This window comes from Equus asinus, chromosome 9, assembly GCF_041296235.1.
Source record: "Equus asinus isolate D_3611 breed Donkey chromosome 9, EquAss-T2T_v2, whole genome shotgun sequence".
In the NCBI taxonomy this organism is placed as follows: domain Eukaryota; kingdom Metazoa; phylum Chordata; class Mammalia; order Perissodactyla; family Equidae; genus Equus; species Equus asinus.
The window spans coordinates 24422565-24445959 of NC_091798.1; the positions used below are offsets into that span (position 1 = coordinate 24422565).

At 40.8% G+C, this 23395-nt stretch overlaps 1 protein-coding gene across 2 annotated transcripts in view; it reads right to left on the bottom strand.

Moving 5' to 3' along the window:
* ITK (IL2 inducible T cell kinase) overlaps positions 1–23395 on the bottom strand; it is a 66283-nt gene that overhangs the window by 18481 nt on the left and 24407 nt on the right. For both annotated transcript variants that reach the window (XM_070517157.1, XM_014842706.3), the window contains exons 4-8: positions 21709–21837; positions 18545–18585; positions 14394–14545; positions 10565–10630; positions 6690–6744 (exon numbers count right to left, since the gene is read on the bottom strand). In XM_070517157.1, the coding sequence (XP_070373258.1) occupies positions 6690–6744; positions 10565–10630; positions 14394–14545; positions 18545–18585; positions 21709–21837 (443 nt within the window). The remainder of the gene's footprint in view (positions 1–6689; positions 6745–10564; positions 10631–14393; positions 14546–18544; positions 18586–21708; positions 21838–23395) is intronic.

Genomic DNA, 23395 nt, shown 5'->3' on the forward strand with positions numbered 1-23395 from the left:
GACATTGCGTAATGTTTTCAAGGTTCATCTAAGTTACAGCATGTGTCAGTACTTCATTCTTTTTTATGGCTCAATACTATTCCATTGTATAGATATATCACATTTGTTTACCCATTCATCAGTGGATGGATGTTTGGGTGTTTCCACCTTTTGGCTGCTGTGAACAGAGAATTGGTGTCTGGATTCTTTTGCTAAACATCATGTTTGTGATATTCATCCATGTACTACATGCAGCATAACTTGTTTTCAAAGTTTTTCCCCTTTTACCAAATATTGAAGCTTTTGCCCCTGCCTTGTTGAAATGCGATGGGTTAAACTCCAGGCATGGACAAACAAAACTTCAGCAGAAGCAGACTTCATCCACATAGGTAACTTACTCTAAAGGGTAAGAAACATAGACCAAAAAGACCAGAAATTTATCAACTGTGAACAGGGGAGTGTAAATATCCCTTCTATTTAATTAAGAATGTTTTGTTTGCACTCCCACCAGCAGCGTAGGGGAGTTCCCTTATCTCCACATCCTTTCCAACACTTGTGATTTCTTGTCTTTTTAATGACATGGAGATTTCTTGGAAAATTAAAAATAGAAATACCATATGATCCCGCTATTCCAATTCTGGGTATTTATCCAAAGAACGTGAAAGCACTAATTCGAAAAGATATATACACCCCTATGTTCATAGCAGCATTATTCACAATAGCCAAGACTTGGAAGCAACTCAAGTGCTCATCAATGCATGAATGGATAAAGAAGATGTGGGGTATATATATACAATGGAATACTACTCAGCCATAAAAAAGAGAAAGTCATGCCATTTGCAACAACATGGATGGACCTTGAGGGTATTATGCTAAGTGAAATAAGTCAGACAGAGAAAGACAAATACCATATGATTTCACTTATCTGTGGAAGACAAACAGACACCTGGATAAGGAGAACAGATTGTTGGTTAACAGAGGGGAAGTGGCTGGGGGAAGGTCAAAAGGGGTAAAGGGGCACATATGTATGATGACGGATAAAAGCTAGCCTATTGGTCGTGAACACGATGCAGTCTATACAGAAGCTGAAATATAATAACGTAGACCTGAAATTTACACAATGTTATAAACCAATGTGACTTCAAAAAATTGATTTTTAAAATATTGTTGTTGTTATTCTTTCAAAGAAGCCATTATTTTCTCTTTTGAAAAATATTTGTAATCAGAGCAAAGCCCAACTGTTAACAAGAATAACTATCGATAGACATCAGAAAAGAGAGCAGTCCTGTTTGCAGTCAACTCTGCCGATCGTGGGAGGCGCAGAGCTCCTCCTCCATTGCAGTGGCTCTAGGTGCCATTCAGCGATGGGGACAGGAAACTCTGGTTTGGGGCTGAGGCAGCCTACAGTTCTGAGGAAAATGAGGCATCCAGCATGCACCTTACCACCCACTTCCTGCAAAGGGCTCACAGGAAGTCACAGCCACCAAGAGCATTGGAGCCTAAAGGGTCTTTGCTCATATCACAACCCAGCAAGGGGGTACTGACCTGTGCAATGCAGCCAGAGGGGGCCCTTGCTCCCTTGGGACATATTCAAAGTCTCAGTCTACCTTTTGCTACTCTATCTAGAAAAATAAAGAAGCAACTAGAGGGGTCGCTGGGTGGTGTACTGGTTAAATTCGTGCATTCTGCTTCTGCTGCCTGGGGTTTGTGGCTTCAGATCCCAGGCATGGACCTACATACTACTCATCAAGCCACTCTGTGGTGGTGTCCCACATACAAAATAGAGGAAAATTGGCACAGATAATTAGCTCAGGGCCAATCTTCCTCAAGCAAAAAGAGGAGGATTGCCTACACGTGTTAGCTCAGGGCCAATCTTCCTCACCAAACAAAAAAGAAGAAGAAGAAGCAACAATAGAAAAAAATCATGCCAAGGAGGTGAAATATATGGATGGGAGAATAGAACTTAACTCATAGGTTCCCTTATTTACTGTGTGTGTGCATGTGTATATGTGTGAAGAAACACCCCAGGTCTGGTCCAGACTATGCCGCTGATTCATGCTCTGAACTTGGCTCTAGTTTACTCCCCTGTAACACAAAGGGATGGATCATATGTTCTTTAAAGAGAATTCTAACTCTAACCGTCTATAATTCTGTGAATTCCAGATGTTTCCTGGTTAAATGTATGAGCTTCAGTTTCCTCACCTGTGAAACGATGTTTGTAAGGTTGTCAGGAGAATTAAAGTGCGTAAAACAGTTCCTGGAATATGATACCAGAACAAGGGCTATTAGAGCTATTGTCAGCTATTATTATCACACACTATGGTATACCATCTGCTGAGGTATTGATCACGTTACTTCATCTGCCTTCATCTGAGGTATGTTGACCATGTTAGGAGTATATGTCTTTCTTTCTGTCCACATGATTTGAAGGTCATCTTACAGAAGACAATCTCAAAGTAGTTGAGTTAACAGTAGTTGCAATAACAGGAGTTATTGCAAAAAAGACTGACCTGTAATTCATAACCTTGTCACACTGCATCATGCTTTAAGTGTCTCTGACGTACAGTCACTCTTCACTCTGGATGTTGTTCTTTTCTTCTCTTGAAACAAACCCATTATTAAGTCAATATTGCATCTGTAACTAATGGCGTCTTAGAATCATGGAAATATGATAAACCAATGTCTCCAATCAGGTTCCTACTTGAAATTCAGGTCACTCAGTGTATGCAATGCTGTAAGATATGGAGTACCTGCTTGCAAGGAATTTACCCTCTACCTAAACGGGTTAAGATAGAAGATAAACTGCTGAGGTCCAAGGCAGAGTGAGAACAGTGCTATTGAAAATGTAATGACATTGCACCATAAGTGCTCAAAGGTGGGGAAAAACACATTCCATGGCTAGGGAGAGGGAAAGCATGAGAGCCTTCCTGGAGGAGGTGTTACATGAAGAATCAGTAGGATGTAGTAGGAGATGCTTTTCCAACGTTCTCAAACTTGGGTAAGCCCCAGAATCACCTGGGTGCTATCTCCAGAGGTTCTGACTGGTGAGGGCTGGAGTCCTGGAATTTGCATTTTTAAAAAGCTCCCCCAATGATGTTCATGACCAGCCAGGTTCTGTTTGAGGTTAGCTCTTCGTTTAAATACACTTATTAAGCATTTGATGTATTCTTTCATTTAACAAATATTTATTGAGCAACTGCTTTGTCACAGATGCAGTTCTGGCTCCCCAGGTAACAAGATAAAGGGTTTATATTCTAGTGGAGAACTATGTAGGGGCAGACTATTGGGAGCTTTAGCTAATAAAAATGAAAGAATCCATTTTTCACTAATAAAAATGAATCAATCCTTCTCTTAAGGGTCCTATATTTGTTAGATAAGGAGACAATAAATACACCCGTGAAACAATTGGGCCATTGTTTTAAACAGCACACACTACAGGGACCCACTGAAGTTTCCCCTTTTAGTACCTAACGAGGCAAAGAGGACTTGGGAAAGTAGTGCAGAATATTAGTAAGGAGGAATGTTTCATCTGCGCCAGCAAGCAAAATGTCTTCAAGTGTCTCTCCGAAGGACTACTGCAAATTGGGAGTCACCTTTAGCTAGTCATTACTGTGGGCTGTTTTGAGTGTTCCACAGGCAACACTTTATGAATCAATGTGTGATTGAAAATAACAGAACTGCGCTTGTTTCAACTCATTATAATTCAGGTTTTTAATTAATTTCACACTCCTCAATTAGTTCTTATTAGTCAAGCTTTACTATGTCATCCAATGACATAGGTTGGGGGAACCAGGTGCCAAGCTGGCTGCATATGCATCACAAGTTTGACTTGAAAAATACAGATTCCCAGGAACTAACCCTAGAAAGTCTGATTCTGTAGGTCTGGGGTGGGGCCTGGGAATCTGTGTTTTTGAAAGTTTCCTCCTGATTCTAATGTGTGGTTTATTGGGAACTGCAGGAAATGATTAAGCGCTGAGTTGATGGGGAACCAAGGAAAAACCAGAGTCCGGTAATGACTCAGCTCCACTCTTCTTTCTCCATGAAATCTTTCTAACTCCTCTAGAGTCTTCTCTGAGCTCCAAAACCACCGAAAGACTGCCTCATATCCTCTAGCCTGTTCTTCAGAGTTTGTCTTGTTTCCCAACAGATTCTAAAGCTCATCAAGGTCAAAGATCCTTTTTTTTTCTGAGGAAGATTCGCCCTGAGGTAACATCTGTGCCAATTTTCCTCTATTTTGTACCTGGGTCACCACCACAGCAGGACTGCTGAGGAGTGGTGTAGGCCTGTGCCTGGGAACTGAACCTGGGCCCCTAAAACGGAGTGCACTGAACTTAACCCCTAGGCCATGGGGCCAGCCCCAAAGATCCTGTCTTAAGCACCCCTAAGAGCGTGGTCCCATGCTCAGCAAAATGGTAAGTAAGGTATGTGGGTTTATACTGAGAAATTCTAATGAAGGAAATGGTGTAGACGTACCATAATTGAAATGGGTGCTAATTGAGACGGCCAACATAATATACACTGCCTGTTACACATCCCTCGCTGGGAAATGCACAAAGTCTATTGAGGAATCTATAAACAACTGAATTTGCTCTCTTTGATGAGAACAAGCTGCCCGAGGGCAGAGCATCTCACCTTGTCCTTTTTGCTAGCTGCCTGCTAATCAGTAACTTACCCAAAGGAGAAAAACAAAGTTCACTGCTCCCAAATGTGACTGTGGGTTTTCCTTCTCCCCTCTGCTTATCCTCTTACGGAAATTATATTTTTGTCTTTGATAGAATGAATCAATCTATTACCAGCTTCCTTTACACGAAAGTAAATAGCAGGTTAATAATTAACTCCATGCCTTTTAAATTATTCTTTAACAATATTTATCATCCCTCCACCTTCCCATCATAGCCTTTCTTTCCCTTCCTGACATCTTTCCAGGTCCCCTTCTCTAAGGCTCACTCCTAACCACTATCCAAAAGAATGGATGGTTTGGGTGACCAACTGTCCCAGTTTGCCCAGGACCAAGGTGGGGAGGTGCCTTTTGGGACACAGGACTCTCACTTTTAAAACCAAGACAGTCCCAGGCAAACCAGGATGACTTGGTCACTCCAGCTTCATTCCGTGAAGGAGAGATTTGCAGTTTCATTTAAGATTCTTAAAGATAAGAAATACCTTCAAACTGTAACTAGAAAATGGCATATGGGGAAACGGCAGGAATACGGTTGGCATTTTGGCACAGGGAGACTCAGGCTTCTATCAACTCATGCCTGTGGGTTACTGGTCTCACAGGTAGGGTCAGTGCCGGGCATTGGTCATTAACATCGTCTGAATATTAAACTCCCCTGGAGAGATTTTTCTCTACATTACTAACGCCTGGAAACTACAAACTAGAGATTCTGATTTAATTAATCTGGGTGAAGCCAGGTATTGGAATTTTTAAAAATGTTTCCCAGGTGATTCAAATATGCAGCCAGGCCTAAGAACCACTGCTCTAGACATATGTGCTGATAAATAATTGATTGCTCTGTGGAAGGCTTTCTCTTGATACTTCCATGCATTTGGTTTCTCTGCCAGAGCCATAAGTGTAATTTTCAACGCTACTCAAAGTGTGGTGTGTGGATGGGCGCCAGTCAGCAAATCATTACTGATCTACCAACAGACAAAAGGAGAAATTGAGAGTAAGCATTTAGAAACCTTTTATGGCAATAAGAGTCAAGTTATGTTTAATGAATCTAATAATAATAATAATAATAATAATAATAAATTGGACTTGCATTTTTTATGTCTTTGCTTCTCTTTTAGTTTTTCCTACTAATTCATTTTTATTGTATTTTGCAAAATGTAAATCCCTGACAAATTGGAAATTAAAAACAAACCACAAAAAGTGATCCATCATCACAGATATTTTGAGAGGCACTGCCCTAGGATAACAAATGATCTTCCAGTCCAGGAAGAGAGGGTTCATCGTGGGCACCAATCAATAGGTGGCAGCTGCCTGAAACACTGTGTTGAAAAGAACCCCAAGGCCATCAATTATGATGAACGGTGTCAGCCGTAAGACCAGAAGCAGAGGGTGGCAATGTGACTACTGGGTAATTGTCATCCCTGATTGAGTCCGATGCTCATCTTGTACGCATTGAGAAACTGAGGCCCAGAGGAAGAAGAGATGTCCCCAAAGTCACACACTGAGTTGGTGACAGATCAGGAACCAGGACCCAGTACTTTGCCCACCACACCATGCTTTCTCTCTTCTCATCCCCCTCTCCCTTAATCCTGATGTCCCTGGGTAAGATCAGTCCTGCTCCTCACGCTGCATGGATCTTGAGAACTGTTGCTTGAAAAGTAAGTTAAAACAAGTGCTGTACTTCCCCTGCACCCACAGCATAACCAGGCAGAATCTGAGTCACAGCCCCGCCTGACCTTGCCAGAGAAATAGGCAGAGAAGACTGGCCCCGATGGATCCCCGGGGTCAGCCATCACAGCTGGAAAGAATACCGCGCCTGTGGTGACGATTGCATGTCAACACCAAGGCCTTTGACCCTCCCTAGGCTTGTGCTGTTGTATGTGAGTCCTGTAAATCACAAAATATTTTTACACGACACAAAAACCACCGTTAACCCAATATATCAACTCATCGCATTGGCATATACCACAGCATGGCTGAAAGAAAGAGCACAATTCGTTTTATTTTAAAAGTCAAAAGGCAGGTTAGAGAGACTTACTGTGTCCAAAAGAAGTTTTTCAGCTTTGTCTCGGCTGATACTCTTATTGTACCACCTGAAAGCAAGAAAAAGTTGTATGTCAATGACATTTTAAAACTTTTTAATATTTTATTATTTTTTTATAAAAAAAGAAAATTTAAAAATTTCTTTTTATGAGAAAATCTGAGATCCAACGTGGTGAAGAAACTTGCCCATGGTCATATTTTATTATTATTTATTATTTTATTATTCACCTATAAAAGATAACTAATGCCAGAAAATTGTTTGGTCATTTTCTGTTTCTACCAGTGCTTTCAAACTCAAAAATGAAGGCAGGAACCATTTCCAGGTAATAAAATGTTTAATTGGAAGGGCATAAATGAATCAGAATTGATAAAATATTGATAATTGTCAAAGCTAACTTCTGGATAAGTGGAGGTTCATTTATATTCTTCTCTCTACTTTTGCGCATGTTGGAAATCTTCCGCAATAAAATTCTAGGAAACATTTATCTTCTGCTCCATTTCATAAGTCAGTGGGTGGTTTTAAGTAGAATGATGTTAGGGCAGCTATAAAAACGTCGTACAAATTTGAATATATAGAAAATATCCTTCAAAAACAATTGCAATATTTTCCTCTTTGACTGGTTTTCAAGATCTTCTGCAAAGCAGTTACATTATTTTTATAATTTTGGTGTCTGGTGAAAAAAAACAACTAAAAAGTGGTAAAGAAGAACATGAGTGATTTTTAGAGATGAAGTGTTTGGATGTTATTGTTAACACCGGAGTCACAGCCTACCTCCCTGGCCACTTAGTACATAAGAGGAGATAGAACCAACCTCAGCTAACAATCAGTTTTGGAAACTAATAAACCCAGGAGGAGAGAAGTTCTGGGTGGGGAATGAATAGCGCTTATGCAACTTGTTTGGCTAGGTGAGAGTGGCCATGAATAAGGGAATTAGTGGATCCATCTGAACTTTTGAATATCATACAATTGAATGGTACTTTACACCTCAATGGGCTCTTAGAGCTTATCTAGTTGAGGGCTGGCAAATATGCTCTATTTCATGTGCAAACTCTGATCAATTAATAGTGCTTGCCTAGAGCTGTGTGTCTGGGCTCAGCGGGTGTGTCCCTATCTAAGAGTGATGTGTGCCCTGAGTCCAGGCAGGGGGAGGGAACGTCAGCAAGAGTGCCATAATTTGCTTCCTTCATCTTGTCTGACCCTTCATTTTAAGGAAAAGGGATCTGAGATCCAACCTGGTGAGAAAACTTGCCCAAAGTCATGCCCCTAAACTAAGACAGGAGACCTGAAGCCAATCAATGGCTGTGGGTTTACCAACCCGTGATCACATTTTTGAGTTCTTATTGCAGATATCAGCTGAAACTAGACAATATTAAGTTCAAGGATGAAAAATTATATTGCGTATTTTTTATATACCTAGATAAATACTATCTGGACATTTGTGAGCCATTTTATTTTCTAGCCAAGAGACTATATCTGAAAAATGCAAACAGTGCACAGAAGAAACAGGGCTCACAGACTGTTTTATTTGTGTAGTATAGTGTTTTACTTTAAAAATGACTTAAAATACCTTCAGAAAGGGAATATACTTTTTCATTTTTTGGCCCCAGGCTCCACCATTCCCTATTGCTTTATACTCTGTTGGAATTTTGAGTTTGCCCCCTCTATCGTAAATGAAGAGATTCTGATTAAAAGCGAAAACAAACAAACAATACTTCCTAGCCTAGGGATCCTTTGAAATAAATGCTTATTTTTTCTGAAGGCATTGACTGTAAAATAAAATTATTTTATTTTATTTAAGCCTATCTCATATCTGTTTCATTGCAGTTCAATTGTTCTTGGAACTGATGACTCTTCTGTTAGCTGAGGGAGGGACTACTCTCACATATTTGATCAAAACAAGTCTCAGGTTGAGAGACTTTTCAGAAAATGATAGCTCTTCACTACAGAATCTATGAGAATTTCAGCAACAAAGAACTTGACTGAATTTGAACTAGTAAGAACCCAAATGAATAAATAGAAGTCTTCATTACCTAGTATTCTTCAGCGCTGGTATCTTATATATTCACATAAGCATTTTTTATTTTTAAAGAATTTCAAATTTACAGAAAAGTTATAAGATATTATAAAAGAACTTCCACATACACTTGACCTGGTTGAACCAATTGCTGACATTTTACACATTTGCTTTACCATTCCCTCTAGATAGATAAATATATTTTTTTCTGAGCCATTGACAATAGATGTTTACTCCTAAGTACTTCAGTATGTATTTCTTAGAAATAGAATATACACTTACATAACCACAGTACAATTACCGAAATCAGGAAATTTAACATCGATACAATACTATTATCTAATTTCAGCCTTTATTCAAATTTCATCAGGTGTCCCAATAATGTGTTTTGTATTTTTTTTTTTTTTGTGGTTCAAGTCCCAATCCAGGATTACTAGTGCATTTAGTTACCACATCTCTTTAGTTTCCTTTAATATGGACCAATTTCTCAGCTTTTCTTATCTTTCAGGATATTAACAATTTTGAAGAGCGTAGGCTACTCATTTTGTTGACTATCCCTCAGTTTGGATTTGTCTATTATTTCCTCATGACTAAGTTGAGGTTATGCATGTTTGGGCCAGAATATCACAGAGGAGATGTTGTATCCTCGTCAGTGCATCCCATCGAGAGACACATGTCTGTTTGCCCATTATTGATCACTTAGTTAGGATGGGGTCTACCAGATATTTCCACTTTGTTATTAAGAAGTGATTTGTGAGAAGATGCTTAGAGACTATGTAAATATCAGACCGTCACCCTCTGGTTATGACATTTACTGAAGATTCTTGCCTGAATCTGTTGATACTTTAAGTTACAAAATGGTGATTTTTAAACTTTATCATTCCTTCTACATTCATTAGTTGACACTGTACTATAAGAAAGAGCTTTCTCTTCTTGTTTGTTTGTTTGTTTGTTTACTTATCTAGTGAGGTATTTCTTATGGATTCTTATTTTATTCAATGGATTGTATTCCATTACTGTCATTATTCATTTTGATACTCATTGTCCCAGATTTGAGCAGAAGGAGCATTTTTAAGCTGACTTCTGTGCTCATTTGACATGCCACATCATTTAAAAATTTGGGGAAGGGTACTTCTTTACTTTTTGGTGCAAGAAGACAAGATGTTCCAAGTTCACCTTACTCTTACCCTGTCCCAACTCTGGATCCCCAAGCCATTTCTCCGAGAAGTCTTGGTTCTTTTTAGTGGGAAGTGTTATTTAGAAACCGAGATCTGGGTGTGCACATTGCTACTGTGGTATTATTGCTTCTGAGTCTTTCACCAGCTGAGTTAGGAAACACATGTACATGGTGAGTACTTGGTGCACTACAATTGGATCTTATTAAACATTAGGTAGTTCTGTAAAAAGTATATCCATGTGAACTCTTATAGCTTGAAATAAATAACACAAGCTAAGCAGATATTTAATATCTATGTGTCTGTTACTTTGTTATTGGGAGTATTGCAATGAACCAAGTTTTAAATCAGTTTATATTTGATCCAGTGTTCATAGTGTTTTTTTCCTTCTCAAGTAAGACCGGTATTTCTGGGATTCCCAGAAGAACTTTTTCCTCTTACTACTATCTGTGCAGGCATCTGAGAGTCATCCCTCTGATAAAAGGGGAGGTGAGCACACCCTCTCCCTTTTCTTATTTAAAGTGCTCCTTTACTGTTTATTTAGGGACCAGAGTATAGGGGAGAAGAAATTGAGTCAAGAAGAGAAAATGCCTGGTAATTTAATAATCAACCAATGATTCCCTCCTAATCTAAGGAGGACTCCTTAGTAACATTTTTGGAAGACAAATAAAATATCTTACTCATAGGTTTCCAGGTTATTTGGCGACTTTTCCACCAGATAACTGCTTGGTACATATCCTTCATGCCTGTTAAAAGGGAAATTAGTGTTTAGACTGCTATAGAACCAGTTTTCACATCTCCATATTTTAGGTTTAATCCACTAAAGTCATTTGAAGATGGGAGAGTATTGGGCATTCTGAATAAGAGATTTTAAAGTTTTAGAATAAAAGAATTGCTAAAAATAACAACCTGCTATCTGTTAAAGACTATAGATTTCACACTTAAAATATAAACCATAATAAATAAGAAGTGGCTATTTCACTTAAAAAGCTATGCTTGCTATTCTCCTCATCGTGAAATTTCCTCTACCGGAAAAAAAGATTAACGTTCAGTCTCTATTTTCTATAACGAAACATATTTTTTTGTGTGTGATAATCATTATTTTTTCCACTTTAGTGCTACCATTTTATAGTCAGGAAACCAAAATAATTAAAATATAAAAATTTGCTTTCCAACCACAGGTCCCAAAAGATGCTGCCAGTCAGCATTGCAAGCTTGTAATTCAAAGCCTCCCTGATATTTTTTTGTTGATTGAACTCCTTTGGACATAAATGGTAAAACATGAGAACAAAGGATAAAGTCATGCTGGATTTGGGGATGAGAGTTTCTTTTGAGCAGGAATAAATAATTGCGCATAAACAAAGACATATGGATAAAGAGACTAACAAGAACATCAAAATACTTTACATTTGTGTGTAGCTTTGTACTTTTCAAAGCACTTTCACATTCATTATCACATTTGATACTGCGAGGTGCGAATAGTGCCCCTTCCAGTCTCCTGGCCTCAGGCTCCGCACCTTTAGAATGAGGGACCTAAACTAGATTTCACATAAAATCCCTCCAGACTCTACTAATCTATAAAAAGATGCCTGAGAATTCTTGCTCTTTACCTCACAAAGTGTTTTAACAATTTTTGCATAACAAGGCCATTTTTCAATCCAGTGGTTATGTTTAATGGGGAATGTGTGATCTATTTCACAGAATTGCTTTGAGGAGTGAAGAAATAAAAACTGGAGAATCCAAATATGGGATGATGCTCTCATATCTTGTGCCCTTGGCTGACGTGGCTAGTCAGGTATGGCGTGCTCTCTTCAAAGAGTTGGCCATTCAGCCTCAGAATCATCCTTGACGTGGTGCTCAAGGCAGTCAGTGCCAATTGATGGGTGTTGACTTGTTCTGAAATTTGCTATTTCTTTTATATCTCTCTTTTGGAATTCCTTTTAATTATGTCTGTTTTTCCCACACCATATGTTTACAATTGTATTAATAGGTCAAATACTATTTTTGCTTTTGAATAGAATAACTGCATTTTAAAATGCCAACCAAAGCTGGGTTATGTCCGCAAATGATAATTCTCTTCACTTGTATGTGGATACAGAATTTGCAAAGCCCTTTCACTTTCATCATCTTATAGATTTTTCTCCACACTGTGAGATAGCCAAAGCTGATATTAGCATCTGCATTTTACAGGTAAGGAAATGGATTAACAGAGGTTAAGTGACTTTTCCAAAGTGATACACAACAAGAGCAGCTGATACTAAAATGCAAGTCTTCTGTCTCTCCATCTTGAGTATTTTGCTCTATACCGCACTATTTCAAAGCAAACTGGGGAAATTCCCACGGTGCTGACTGGCTTCTGGGGTGTCCTCTTCTATGCCCTTTGAAGTGCAGAGTTGAACGTTTCCACAGGCCACTGAACAAAGGGCAAACCATCATTTGGGGAAGTGAGACCTAGGAGAAGAAATTTCCTGGCACATTAGGTGTGCTAAATACATGTTAGTTGATTGAGGGGATGAATTTCTGTGTAAGTTCCTCTGGTGTTTGTAGAGCCAGGTGGTTTTGAATGTATTTCTGATAAGGGCCTCCCCATTACTGGCAAAGAGAAGGTGATGTGACTGGCCTTGTTTGCTTCCATGAATCAACCAGAGAGGGAGGGTCCAGATGAGGGGCTCTGGGGCCTGTTCTCATCGAGCAAGCAATACTGTCCCCCAGACCACTGTTCTTGACCTAATCATATTTTACAGTCCTCCCTCCCTCACCCTGCAGGGGTGCTGAGAAAGCTACTTAAAGAGAAGATGCCTGGAAAACATAAATTTTGGTGTAGGTAAAGAGTAAAGTCTTAACCTTAAAGATCTATGTGTATCTCTTTTTTTAATCATCAGATTGGCTTTTTTTTTTTTTAAAGCTTAATGATACCCAGTGCTGACACTCTCATACTCTGTTGGTGGGAATGTAAATTTGGCAACCTTTTTGAGGGAGTTATCTACCAAAATTAAGATGTCACGTACTATATAGTTAGAAATGTGAGACATATACATATATAATGTTATATTATTATATGTAACTTTTTATCAAAAATACGTATACTTAAAAAAATTATATTTTTCAAAAGATTGCCAAGATGCATGAGCATGAGCAATACAAGATCTTCTTTGCAGCCTTGTTCAAAATAAAGAAAACAACTTCGAAACTAAGTGTCCCGCCATAAAAGATTATTAAATATTTATAATAAAGTATACATTCAAAAACTACGCAATTATTTAAAAAATGAGATAGATTTGTATGTGCTGATATAAAAAGATCTCCAAGATATACTATTAAAGGTTAAAAGCAAAGTGACAAGCAGAATGGACCCCTTCAGTGCAAACAAAAACCTGATGCATTTGTTTATGCATAACTTTTTTGTCTAGGATACACAAGAAAACGTTAATAATGATTACTTTCGGAATTGATGTGGGCGCAAATGGAGGGTGGCTTATTTTTCATGTATATTTCTTTCTACTGTTAGTTTTTTTAAAAATAAAACATTGACATAGGCTATTCAGATGTTGCAATAATGGAGTGTTTTCTTTTTCTTTTCTGTATTTTTAAATTCATAATAATCTCATACTTTAAAAATGTTTAAACACTTAATATTAATATACAAAGACGTTAATTGCAGTTAATATTTGCAAAATATTGGAAATAGCCTAAGTGTCTAACAAGGGAATTTGCTAAATTATGGTACATTTTTGTATTGGATTTGTGCAATCCTTGAAATCATATTCTGGAGAACATTCAAGGGCATGGGGAAATACCTCTGATATATTCAAAAGAAAAAATAAAGCCTTATAAAGCAGTGTGAATCTGATGCCTTTAAACTAAGTACTAGTATCTAAGTCACACATCCCAGAGCATGCTGAAGGTTATTAACATTTTGTTGTATTTCAGATCGGAGAAGGGCTCACAAGATTTTTTCTTTCAAAAGTCCCATAGTGGTCAATTGGTATTTGTGCAACTTTATTTTCTCCATGTATCATTTGGATGGCTAGTTCAAGATTATTGGTGTAATTAAATCTTTAGTATCTTCTTTCTGATGCTTCTTGATGTAACTGCTGTATCCACCATCTCTACATCCCTTTTCTTTCCACCCAAACTAAGCCCTTCACAATGGGATGTACCTTCAGTCTGACTTAAACACTCAAGAACAATAGGACTTTGTGGAACAAGTTGCCAATCTCAAAACTGTGGATGTCAGTGGAAAGACCCAGGACATTTTTAGATGAGTTTTGGGGCCGGGGTGCTTGATAGGGTGTAGGGAGCAACACAGCAAGTGGCTGCCTCCTAGTCACTTCTAAGAAGTGGGAAGATGTGCCTCCGCTACTTCTTTCCTCCTCCTCCTTCTGCCTCTGCTCCCCTCTCCTAACTCAGTGCAGTAGTCACGCTGAGAGAGGCAGGACCAATCATCCCAGTATTTTCTTGTTCCTACCTCACTCAAATGCTGAGATACCAACCACAAAGATTCCTTACCCGTTCCTATCTTGAACTCTCCACCAGTGAATCTCGGAACTGTCCAGCAGGTAGTACTCATCATTGCGTTGGAGAGTGAGTTCCTGCGGACCGTTTGCTTGGTAGTCATACAAGGCAATGACCAGGGTTTCTTCAGGTTCCTGAAGTGGTCGCTAGAGGAGGGAGACAGTAAAATTAAGAAAAGATATAGGAAGGACATAAACTGAAGAATACGGTCAGCAAGTTCCTGAGCCATAAGCTGCTCCTAGAGCTATGCCAGGTCAACACACCAGTGCCTACAATCCACTGGGGTATTTGCTGAGACCATTTGCCGCCGTCTAGTTGACTTTCTGTATGAGTTATGATTATGGTGCTGACTATGACACAAAGACATCCAATACCTGGAATTCATTGCCCCTCTCATCCTACGTGGTAAATTCTGACCACAGTGAATTCCAAGCAGCCATATTCTTTCACTAAAGTCTGCTGGTTTCTCTACTCGCACCATGTCACACGTTGCACCTTCTCTGCCAAATGCATCACATTCCTGGTGAAGGTGATGCAATCAACACTAGATTATTCAGTCCATGCTTTTCTGATTTGATTTGTGGGTTTGTCCAGATCCGCAAAATCGTAGACTATCAAAGCTAGAATGCCTTTGAGAGCTCCTTTAATCTACTCATTTGTTTCGAACGGGGAAAATGAGGCCAGGATGGTGAAATGGATGTGGCCAAATTTCGCACTGGAATTGATCTTACTGCTTTCTCCACTATAGCGCATGGTCTCCTTTCTTCCTCTTTAGGCTCCTTTGCTTATGCCTCTACTTTGCAGTACCTTTCTTAAGATGAGATGCTGAGGACGCAAAGAAGGGACTGTAAGGCAAATGGTCTTAAGAGTTCAGGACAGGCACACCTGCTGCAGCTTGGCAGATTTTGTGAGGGAGTAAATATGGGAAGAGATTGAGATTATTGGTTAGAATGAGATTTGGTGTCAAAAGTCAAAAGTTTTCTGAGTACACTGAAGCATTTGGCAGCATAAAAATACTAGAGTTAAAAAAAAAAGGCTGTCACAAAGATGCAGTATGTCATCCCAGCTGAGCCCAGATTAGAATTTGAAGTCTGGATATCTGTAGAGCTTGTGAGGTGGTATATTGGGTAATCCTGGGTCTATGGGCCTGAGGCTTTCACCCTAAGAGCTAATGGAAGAAAGAGTTTGTTCAAGGGCACCTGAAGATAAACGAGGGCTATGGCATGGTGTTCATCTCATTATAGGTCCAACTAACTGACGAATCCCCATGAAGAGAAAGTCAGCGCAGGGTTCACAAACCATGGTAGTATCTTTCCAGAGGGGTCATTTTGGAATCTACGGGGGTATTTTGAGTGTTACAAAGATTGAGGTATGCTACTAGCATTTAGTGGGAGAGGATGAAGACTGCAAAACTCTCTGCAGTATCCCACATCCTGTACAGATTCTGAATGTTCTGTTAGACATTCATGTGGTGAGAAATCTGCTTACAATAATAATTTACAGTAATACTCTGAGCCCAGAGGCTACCTCCACCCCATACAAAGTACTTGGTTTCCTAGGAATGCAACCACCTTTTCCACTGGAGGAAGACTTACACTTGGTTTAGTTCAGAACTTTACCAGGAGTTGTTCACCATTTTGGAAAATCATATCACAGATGGTAACAAATTCCTGTGCCAGTCACATCTGAGATGCCAGATCCCATGGGATTCCAGCTACAGGTGCAAGCAATGGACTATTTCGTTCTGTCTTCCAGTGTAGTCATGCCACAATATTTATATAGAGGAACATATTATTTTGTATAAATTATTCTTCTTTCCTTTTAAATACTACGGTTAGAAAATTTATTGATTCTTTTAAAAAGTATGTGTTGATCTTTTTAAAAGTAAGTTGCATTATCTATGAATTTATTTTCATGATAACAAAAGGGGCTTTACAAGATATGCGCCATAAAAAGGGAGTATGAGGTCTGATAGGGTTGGGAACCACTAGATTAGAGAGAGAAAATGAAGAGGTGGCATTTGGAGGAACTGAGACTCTGTGCTCCAGAAAGGTTGTTGGGGGCCCAGGAGAGAAGCTAAGTTATGGAGGAGATAAATGGCCCATATCCTGGCCACTCTGCTTTAGGCCTCATAACAGCCCTGGTTCCCAAGAGCTCACCTGACCCTGGCTGAGAAAGGCCCTCCCAGAGAGCCCAGGTAGCAGTGGCAGGGAGAAAGGACACAGGCAGACACATTGCTGAGTGGCACCTCAGGAAGCCCTTCTGGGTTGACAAGGAGGGGCCTTGAAGGAAGGGCTGAGTTCCTGTGTATGCAGGGTGGCCAAGATTTGCTGAAATTTGGGCTTTAGTGTGAAATGTGCCCTCGTTTTCACCCATAGGCTAGAGAGACCTGGGATTGTCAGTTACTCTGATCATGGATATTCTTCATCCTGACCAAAAATAGCCACTCTCAACCCTCTGGAGGACTGACCCTATTCCACAGTTTCTCATACAGAACATCAGGCCTGTTAGTTCAGGTTGCATGAAAAATATAGCTTCTCTAGATGTCAACTCAAGATGCTGTCACTCACTAGAGGACAGAATGTGAAGATGAAGGGCGAAATGAATTCAAGTGGCTCAAGGTAAGAAAGACATTGCAATGGATTTAGACGTGTGGTTGAAACTGGAACAATGACTCCCAAAACCCTGTGGTCAGTGTGCTACAATGGTATCAACACTGCTTATCTAAAAAGTCTGAAAAGCCAAATGGCAGAGTCCAAGGAGAGATGCAAGAGAGATGGACGGACGGTCAGTGTTTTCTGGCTTTCACCTTTATGATAGTGAAAATAAGATAAGAGCAAACCGGCTCAAGGTGCAGACATGTGGGTTTAGGTGGGACTGTGGGGGACCATCTGTAAGCCAGGGCAGCAGGATTCCGAACCACGTCTTCAAGGACGATGATGAAATATTCTTTAGAAGATCAATGAAAGAAAAGGGAAAAGAGTTCATTTTCTGCTAGAGTTTAAATATACTTCTTTCTTGTCGTGAGGGAGTGGGCTGAGGACAGATCTAAAAAACAGCCCGTGGTTTTGAATGATTTAGAACTTCTTTTATGGGGAGACTGCCAGTTTTTGAAATGTCACCATATTGGTTGGAGAGAGATAAAAAGCAGAACTCATTCTTCAGGAAGAAGTATGAGGAAGCAGAATCAGTAGGTTCTGGAATAAAGAGAAAGCTCTCAAATATGGATATTGGTGTTAATATGACCATAAGGTGAGGCCTGATCTTTCTCCTATTTATTGTTTTTTGTCTTCATAACAGAATGGCTTCCCCAGATTTGGCTCTATGCTGCCTAGATCTTGTAAATCAGTATACTAGACCAGTTGTCAAATTTGAGTGTGCCTCAAAATCACCTGGAGGTTTATTAAAATGCAGATTGCTGGACCTCTCTCCAAGAGTTTTGGATGTAGAGGTCTGAGGTGGGGGCTGATAACCTGCATTGGAGTTCTAACATGCTCACAGGTGTTGCTGATGCTGCTGGTCTATGGATCACACTTTGAGAACTGCCACTGGAGTTAAATACCACCACACTAAGACCTCTGCAGCCGCCTAGCTTGACTACTAAGTGGCTGAATGGCCCTGGGAAAGCCTCAAAACCTCTCATGGGACTTGATTTCCCAAGCTTTAAAATGAGAACACAACTATAACTCCATTAAGTGGGTAGAACTGATAGCGAGTTTTGAAGTAGTGAAAGTATGACAGTGCTTTGAAAAATAAAAAGTTCTATCAAATGTATACTTCCAAAGTGCTTGTATGTCAAGGTGTAGAGTAAATCCACCATTTTATACAGATGTCGGCTGTTATTATACTCCAAAGTTGTTAGATGGCTGGATGCACAGTTTGATACCAGTAAGTATTTATGGAGTGAATAAACTAAGGTGAAGATTTGGCAGCTGAGTGGTCCTTTTACATGGACAGACCCTTGAGAAATTTCAGGCCCAAGAAACCTGATTCAGTTGAGTTCTGCTAAATCATGACAGTCTGCTGTATTTGCCTAGCGTTTGAGAAATCTGGGCAGAAGGGGAAAATGCAAGCGGGCAGAAGCGAGTCAGGCAGCCTGCAGGGCTGTGGGCCCACCTGCGCCCAGGGCTTGAGCTCTCACTCACCCTGTTGTCTTCAGGAGTAGGAGGAAGAGGCTTCTTTGAAGCTGAAATGAGAAAAACAGAAAAAGAAAATGAGCCTGAAACTGCATGTGCCCAACAGACAATGAGCAGCCAGGGAGCTTTTCAGAGAAAAGGGGCCCCAAGGAGAACAGCAGAAAGAGATGATGAGACGTGGAGAAAGGAAAATTAGGCTTTTCAGAATCAGTATTTTATCTCTGTATGCCTGCTGGGTCCCGATTTCATCTTCTAGGAGACGTTAGAAACTTCTAGAAGTCAATATTCTGGGTCCCTCTTTCTGTATTCCCAGGAAAAGCCTAATCCAAAAGTTGCCGACAGAGGGGTTAGGCTGCGTTCTCTCCTGCAGGCATGAAGACTTCCATGAAGGCACCTACCACCTGCTAAACCCAGGAGTGGGAATTGGTGACTCAGGGGGACTCTGACTCACCGGCTTCCTGAGGCTGTTGTGTGCTTGCGGAGGGGGTGGATGAGATGAGAGGTCATCATGCTGCTTTTCGAGAGGACTGGAATCCACTTTTAGCTACCTTAAGGCCACTGAATATTTGTTCTTGCTGCCTCCAAACAGCACATTGTAATGCCTTTCTCTCTCTCTTTCTGTGTCTCCTTGTCTCCCTCTCTATCTCTCCTCTCTCTCTTCCTCTTTCCTCCTTTTTCCTCTCTTTCTCTCCCTTTCCCTCTCTCCTTCCTTTCATGTCTTCATCTCTGTTTCTATTTCTTCTTTAAGGCACTGGAAAGGTCAGGCCTGGAATCAATGGACCAAAGTTGTGTGCCTGGGAGTATGTGTGGCATGGAAGGCAGCACTTACTCTTCCATTCAATTCAAAGACTTCTTTAACAATTAGAGGTAAGAAGTGAATGGGCTCCATAAAATGGTGGTGAGCTCCTCATCTCTGCATGAGGTTGACTTGAAGTTGGACACCCTGAGCTGGGGATATGGTAAGAGGAGATTCACTCATTGGCACTAGAGCCTAGCCCCTGTGCTAACTCCTTCAGGAAGGGCAGGAAGACTTAGGTATGAAACTGACAGAGACGGAAGACAGACATCATAGGAAGCATGGTTCCTATTCAGCATTCAACTTGGAACCAGGAGACTGGTGTTCTAACCCCAGCTCCACCACATACGAGCTGTGTGGTCTTGGGCCTCTTCCAGCCCTGAACATACTATGACGGGTCTCTCTTTATCCTTCCTCTGGTCCTGCTCTTCCCTTCCTTCCTCTCCCTCTGTGTGAAGTTGGTATGTGGTGACATCAGGGCCCGTTCTGGTTGCAGAAATGAGTGCTGATGTGGGTTGGGTATGGCAGAATATTTTTACTTAACCACGTCTGCTGCTTCCCAGACACACAAACACATGTACTGCTATGTCTTAGCTTCAGATTCTTCTGTCCACAAATAAGAAAGACTAGTAGACACAGTTGCCATTTATTGAGAGCTCAGTAAATGGAAGCTGTTGTACTAGGAGTTTTCCACAACCCCATTGTTGCAACACAAAATCAGGACCATTAGCAGAGCAACTGGACAGGATCAGGCCCTGGGTTCACGTGGGGAGGAGCTCAGCATGACCAGCCCTCCCCAATTCTTGTGCTGATGAGTCATTCAGATGCTCCTCACACCTCAGTCATGTGTCTACGACTCAGTGGAGGGAAATACCGTGTACCCTGAAGAGGAACAGCTGTGACAAGCATGGTGAAAACTGCAAAATGGAAACAGATTCAACGAATTTGAGAATTGGAAGGGGGCTTAGACATTATTTCATCTTAGACCCCCTAAAACTTCCCCTACCATTTTAGAGATGAGGACATGCCATCCTGTTATTGTGGTAGATTCCATCCATATTAAACCTTCCATTTCTTTTTCATTAAACACTAGCCTTGGTGAGTATGGTCAAGAGGGCTGATGCAGAAGATCACTGGCTTCTAAAACTAAGTAAATATTATTCTTCTGGGCCAAGGGACTGATAACCTTGAACTTTCTCTCCCAAGGTGGAGGGTGAGAAGCAGTGGTTTTTAAAGTGGTACTCAGAGGGGCTGTGACTCAGGAAGCCGCGGAAAACCCAGCCATGTGTTACATGTAGCACATCCGCCTTGGGTCGTCAATCTGAGGTATCAGGTTTTAGTGCAAAAAAGAAACTGACAGATGAGAAAAGTAACTAGGGTAAGAGGTTGAGAGGAGAGGGAAGTAAAGCAACATAAGCCACATGATCCATCATTCCTATTCAATGACAGCTTTGCAGAGCACTTCCTAGCTATGTGACCTGGAGCATACTGAACTGCTCAAGGCCTTCTGTTTCCTCAACATCACACCATCTACCTCAGATGGTTGTGAGGAATGGGAGCATAACCCACATAAAAGTACATTAGAGTACAGTTCCACTTCACTGGGGGTTCAAGTTCCAAGGTCATCGCACAAGATCAAGTCCAGTTGCACTCCAATCCCCAGGACCTGGGCCATTGACCTCAAAGGCCAAGAAACAATGTCTTTTGCTTTCATTTTGCATTTAGGCTGCAGCCTCCTTTTCTCTGAGGTTGTGGTGGTCAAGGGCAAGTTTGAAGGGGAGGAGGAGAGAAGCCACAGAGTAAAACAAGCAGTGTTTTTGGGTTTTACCTTCTTCTTCTTCCTAATGTACAGAGTTGAATTTGTGTAATCACACACATGTGTGATGTGATGCCACAGGAATAAATAATATTATATACCTCCTAAGGCTGTCTCTACAATTTAAGATTTGAGTAGACCATGCCATTCAAATTTCCTAACTTGCAAATTATAGCAGTGCTTCTTAAACTTTATTCTGTCCACAAATCTTCTAGTGATCTTGTTAAAATACAAGTTCTGATCCAGTAGACCTGGGATAGAGCCAGAGAATTTGCATTTCTAGCTCGAAGCTAGATTTCTAGCTCCCAGGTGATGTTGATGCCGTTGGTTCAAGGACCACATTTTAAGTAGCAAGGAGCTATAAAGATATCTGCTTTGAGGTGTAAAAACCTCAACAGACTGGTGGTAGAGGCAGATGATTCCTCTTAGAAAATTCAGAAAATGTAGAATTTTGCAATCAATCTCTGATACCGCTGAGGATGGGAAGCTGAGAGCTTTCTCTTCCTACTAGTGGGGGGTCAGTCCTCTTACAAACAAGAAAGGGAATTCCCAGTCTCTTACCATTCTTGGTTGGATCGTATTGGGCACAGCCCACTGCAAGCTTCTCCAGCTGAGCGCAGCACCTCCACTTCCCATCCATCCAGAAATTAGGATGATACTTGGGCACCAAACTGTTATTATTCCTTGTTTCTGAAAGGGGTTGGCAAACCATTAAAAGAGTTTTTTCCAGGTCAGTCTATCAGGGACCACCAGCTTTATAACTCCTTGAGACGAGACCCTGCCATGTGGGGTTGAATGAATATTACCCAGACTAAGTCAGAAAAATGGCCTTTTCTATGGGCATATACATTTATGGAGTAGTGTGTGTTAGATTTAGGTGTCAGCAGATGTGGGTTCTTATCTGGCTCTGTCTTGGGTTAGTTGTGTTCTTCAGTTGGGCAAAACCCTCATCTGAGCCTCAATTTCCCCACTGTGCAAAGAGGTCGTTAGACTGGATCAGTGGGCCCCACAAAAGTGCCTTAGGGGTAATGGGAAGACTGAGTAGGTGGGATTCCCACCCCTCCATCTCTCCCCACTTCACAGCTACTTTGCATTTATCCCTTCTAGATTTGTGACTTTAAAGTAAAATTTTGGTAGGCAAAATCTTTTTGCTGAAAAAAAAGTATAAAAAGCAGAGAACTAGACAGATCAATTCTAACGCTCCTTCTAGCTTTAGCATTCTATGAGTAAAGCCCCTTCACAGAGGGAGAAGGGCCAATGAACACAGTTGGGCCCTTTGATGATTTTTCACTTCAGTGTTTGTTCTGTGCCCCGGGACTGCTATACTTGAGAGCACTTTCCAGTTTACCCAGCACTTGCCTGTCATATTCCATTTGAGACTCACAACAACCTTGGAAGAAGATAACACTGGTGTTTTTACTCTCATTTCAGATAGAGGCACTGTGGCTCCCAAGATTTCAAATGGCTTGCTTAGCCTTAGTCCTCATGGCTAGAGACAGATTAACATCTGCACCCAGTTCTCCTGCAAATCCAGGGCTTCAGGCTCAATAACAATAATAGTAATCCTGATTGAGCACTTTCTTCGGGTATTCTTTGAAATGTTTGACATGTCCTAACTCATTTAATGCTCACAATAACCCTATGACTGACTATCAGTCAGAATTTATAGCTGAGGAAATGGAGACACTGGAAGGTCAAGGCATTTGCCCAAGGTCACACACTATTAATTGGCAGAGCTGGGATTTTCGCCTTAGCCTGGCTTCACGTTTCACCAACCCACACACTGTGCTGGTTCTAATTATGCCGTCAGGAAGGGGAGCCTTAAGAAATACCCTCACTGATGGTCTGAAAATCTTTAAAGCTAGCTGACGTTATTGGGTTCCAGCTATGGGCTGGGCTAGATCTGAGGGCTTCACCCCAAGCCGTTCCAGAGGCAGGCACTATTATTATTATTCCCTCCTCCTCCCCTTTTTTAATAGATGGGGAAACCGAAGCACAGGGCAGTTAAGGAGTTGCCCAATCACATATGGCTAGTAAGTGACAGAGCCGGGATTCAAACCCGGGTCATCTAACTCGAGGGCTGACACTCTTATTCTGCACACTCTGCCAGGAGTCAGCCAACTTGTTCATAAAGGGCCAGATGGTAAATATTTTAGGTTTTGCTCACCAGCAGGCAAAATAGATATATGATGTAGGCGCTTATATTAACCCTTTAAAATGGAACCATTTAAAAATATAAGAACCATCC